General features: G+C 46.7%; 1 protein-coding gene across 1 annotated transcript; it reads left to right on the plus strand.

Moving 5' to 3' along the window:
• The first annotated feature begins 560 nt into the window (after positions 1–560).
• On the plus strand, positions 561–1098 carry LOC108158266 (gram-negative bacteria-binding protein 3). The gene has a single exon (XM_017290503.1). The coding sequence runs from the start codon at positions 587–589 to the stop codon at positions 1052–1054; it is 468 nt and encodes a 155-aa protein (XP_017145992.1). The 5' UTR covers positions 561–586; the 3' UTR covers positions 1055–1098.
• Positions 1099–1514: the final 416 nt, after the last annotated feature.

The raw sequence follows: 1514 nt of genomic DNA on the forward strand, positions 1-1514 counted from the left end.
TGTGGGTCAGTGAAGGATAACCAAGGAGAAAGAGAAGAGGGGACGAAAATACTAAACCTAATATATAGATAATTTATCATATAATAATTCTAGTATATTCTTGGGACTGTCGTTCAATGGAAGATCATTTAATAGTCATTTAAGTATGATGCCCCACCTCATGCCTTTGTCTGCCTCATGCGACGCAGGCCACAGGAATGCCGACAGCATATTTGCAGCTGAAAATACTGTGGTCGGTGGCCGGACTGCCAGCAGAACAGCAGAACCGAACATAGCCGCATAGATTCTTGTGAGTACTCCCATATTATCGCACAAAGGACTTCACTTGCAAACGCCAACCGCAGCCGAGAGGAGATAGCAGGGGGATCAGGGCCCAAGAAATATTACTGTGCAAATATTTGTATCGCATACTTTGGGGCGCACACGAAAGTATCTCTCTTTTGGAACGAGGGGGATGCAAATGCATCCGACGGGTTATACACAGCTTTTTCTTGATGGAAAACCCAAAACGAAAACGAGATAAGCACTAGGGCTCTCCGTACAAAAGCCGCGTATCAGCGCTAGACGGAATCCAGTTATCAGCATCATGTCGCGGGGAATAGAGATGCTGCTTCTACTTCTCAGCGTGGCCCTCTGGCTGGGTCGCAGTGGGGCGTACAGTGTGCCCAAGGCCACCGTCAAGGTGAACTCGCCAAAGGGCTTCGAGGTCTCCATTCCGGACGAGCCTGGAATCAGCCTCTTCGCCTTCCACGGAAAGGTCAACGAGGAGATGGACGATCTCACGGATCAGACCTGGGCCACCGACATCGTCACAGCACGCAACGGACGCTGGACGTACCGCAACCGCAGCCACAAACTGCAGCAAGGAGATGTGCTCTACTACTGGACGACGGCGCGGTACCATGGCGTGGACTACCACAACTACAACCAACGGTATGTGGTCGGAGGAGGTCAAGGAGCGAACACGCAGCGCATCGATGCGCGAGGTTCAGGCGGTGGCCATCAGCCGATTGTAGTCAATGGTCAGCCGACTATCAATATATATGTGGCATAAATTAAATAAAAAAAAGCGAATATAGTGCTTTATTATTCAGAGAACTTATAAATTTGTTTTCAGTGATAGATTCAGATGAAGATTTAAAGAGGTTCTTAGAGATTTAATTGAGGCGATGCCTCTCTCAGAGACTTACACTTGGCACAATAATATATCAATATCCTTCTATTTCTCTATTTATGGATAGTATATGCTGGATTCTGTTTGGCGGATGTCATTGGCGCGCGTCAAACGCGTTGCGTCGTTGCATTGTTTTATTTTCATATCGTTTTCATCTCAAATGGCCATAAATCAAAGAAGCACTTTGTCACAGATATAGAAGCAAGTATCCGGATCGTATAAATCATTTTGGAATCCTACCACCCTCCGCACTCCACTCCAGACATGTGTCACCGAAAAAAGTGCCACAAAAACACAAACAGCACCAAAGAAACTATTCTCAAAGATGCGTATCGTATCG

Source organism: Drosophila miranda, chromosome 3 (genome assembly GCF_003369915.1).
Source record: "Drosophila miranda strain MSH22 chromosome 3, D.miranda_PacBio2.1, whole genome shotgun sequence".
Taxonomy (NCBI): domain Eukaryota; kingdom Metazoa; phylum Arthropoda; class Insecta; order Diptera; family Drosophilidae; genus Drosophila; species Drosophila miranda.

Excerpts from the sequence above, each read along its gene's own strand:
- LOC108158266 (XM_017290503.1), top strand. The coding sequence starts at position 587 with ATGTCGCGGGGAATAGAGATGCTGCTTCTACTTCTCAGCGTGGCCCTC.